Raw genomic sequence first — 2,091 nt, forward strand, 5'->3', positions numbered from 1 at the left:
CCGGCTGTTCGAGCACCTGTTCGCCGACTACAACGAGATCATCCGGCCCGTGGCCAACGTGTCGGACCCGGTGATCATCCAGTTCGAGGTGTCCATGTCCCAGCTGGTGAAGGTGGTGAGTGCGGGGCGCGGGCGTGCGGGGCGCGGGGAGAGGCGGGGGGGGGCGGCTCCAGAGCCCCGAGCCACCCGCGCCCGTGCTTCCCTGTCTCCCTCTCCAGGACGAGGTCAATCAGATCATGGAGACCAACCTGTGGCTCAAACAGGTGCGTGGCCGGTGGGCGCCTCGACACTGCCGCCTGGCGGGGGGCCTCGGAGCTGCGGCCGCTCACGGGGGACCCGCCCGGGGGACCCAGCGCCCTAGCCAGCACCCCACGACCCTGCTCCTCCTGTGGCCGTGGCCTCACCTGTCCCCCACCCGTGGGGTCCAGAGCTCCGTCCCAAGAGCCTTTCAAGCCCCCTCCACCCCCCTCACCCTCCTCCCTGCCCTGGCCAGTCCTGCGACTTGAACTCAGGGCCTGGACGCTGTCCTTGAGCTTCTTTTGCTCAAGGCTAGCACTCTACCACTTGAGCCACAGCACCACTTCTAGCTTTTTCTGTGTATGTGGTAGTGAGGAATCTAACCCAGGGCTCCATGCCAGCTAGGCAAGCACTCTACCACTGAGCCACATCTCCCTCCCTCCCTCCTTCCCTCCCTTCTTCCCCTCCTTCCCCAGTGCTTGGGCTTGAACTCAGGGCCCGGGAGCTGTCACTGAGTTCCTTTTGCTCAAGGCTAGTGCTCTAGCATTTGAGCTACAGCTCCACTTTCAGCTTTTTTGGGTGTTAATTGAAGATAAAAGTCCTGCAATGCTAAAATACTCAGGAGGCTGAGATCTGAGGATCACAGTTCAAAGCTAGCCCAGGCAGGAAAGTTCGTGAGACTCATCTCCAATGCTAGAAAGGGAAGAGTGGCTCAGTGGTAGAGTGCGAGCTGTGAGCAATGTTGCCAGGCTCTGAGTACAAACTCCACAACTGACTGGCGGTCGGGGGTCGGGGTAGGGGTTCCACAGACTTTCCTGCCAGGCTGGCTTCAAACCACAATCCTCAGGTCTCAGCCTCCTGCGTAGCTGTAGCTGGGATTACAGTTGTGAGCACCAGCATTTGCGTGGAAGGCATCGTCTTAGTAGAGTTTGAAGACTTCTCTGAAAAAGACACACACAAACATACACAAGTATATAGTAATTTCATTGTTATTATTAAGGTATTGTACAGAGAAGTTACCATTTCATAAGTCAGGGAATAAGTACAATTCTTTTTGGACAAAGTCACCCTTTGCGTTCTCAATATGTAAATCTAGGCTGGGATTCCGGGGGTTTGTGTCACCCACCACCCTGGGCCTGAAGAGTGATTTAAACAGCAGGAGCTCAATGTATGGGTTTAGCACTAGTGTTACAGTCCAGGAAGTGACCCCAGATAGCTCTAGTCAAGGCCTGTGCTGTCTGAATTGTGGGGGGATGGGTCCCCTCAGGGTGGGAGGTAGGGCAGCTGGCAGACGCAGCCCCAGGCCAGCAAATGGTCACTCTGTGGTCGGTGGCAGGGGTGCCAGAAAGAATGAAGCCAGCCTGGTCCTTCCGGACCCCCTCTTCCCCCAGATCTGGAATGATTACAAGCTCAAATGGAACCCCTCAGACTACAAAGGGGTGGAATTCATGCGGGTCCCCGTGGAGAAGATCTGGAAGCCCGACATTGTGCTGTATAACAAGTAAGGTGCTGGGGGCGGGGTGCCCTCTCTCTTGGGGACTGGCCAGGTTGGTCCTTTGCCCCCATCAGGGCTGACAGCTGGGGGCTCGGGGGGCTTCAGCTCTAGGGCTGATTCATGTTAGGCTGCAGCCATTACTTGAGCATCTACTATGCACAGCAGCGTGCAAGGGGAGAGGGAAAGCGCAGGTAGCTGAGACCATGACATTGATGAGGTTCTTGAAGGTCAAAGAGGCTCTGGGGGAGGGCGGGAGGGGGGATATGGGGGGGGGGAGTTGGTCATGGGCCGCCCAGTGAATAATCATTGAATCACTCATTTGGAAAGCAGTGAAGGGAGAAGCTGACACTGACACTCTC

The 2,091-nt window shown here is 56.9% G+C and overlaps 1 protein-coding gene across 1 annotated transcript in view; it reads left to right on the forward strand.

Annotated features, from left to right (window-relative positions):
* The window catches only part of Chrna3 (cholinergic receptor, nicotinic, alpha 3 (neuronal)), a 24,062-nt gene that overhangs the window by 1,469 nt on the left and 20,502 nt on the right, over positions 1-2,091 (forward strand). Inside the window, exons 2-4 of the mRNA XM_013011947.1 lie at positions 2-115; positions 219-263; positions 1,629-1,738. Of these exons, the coding sequence (XP_012867401.1) occupies positions 2-115; positions 219-263; positions 1,629-1,738 (269 nt within the window). The remainder of the gene's footprint in view (position 1; positions 116-218; positions 264-1,628; positions 1,739-2,091) is intronic.

Source organism: Dipodomys ordii, unplaced genomic scaffold (genome assembly GCF_000151885.1).
Source record: "Dipodomys ordii isolate 6190 unplaced genomic scaffold, Dord_2.0 Scaffold15, whole genome shotgun sequence".
In the NCBI taxonomy this organism is placed as follows: Eukaryota; Metazoa; Chordata; class Mammalia; order Rodentia; family Heteromyidae; genus Dipodomys; species Dipodomys ordii.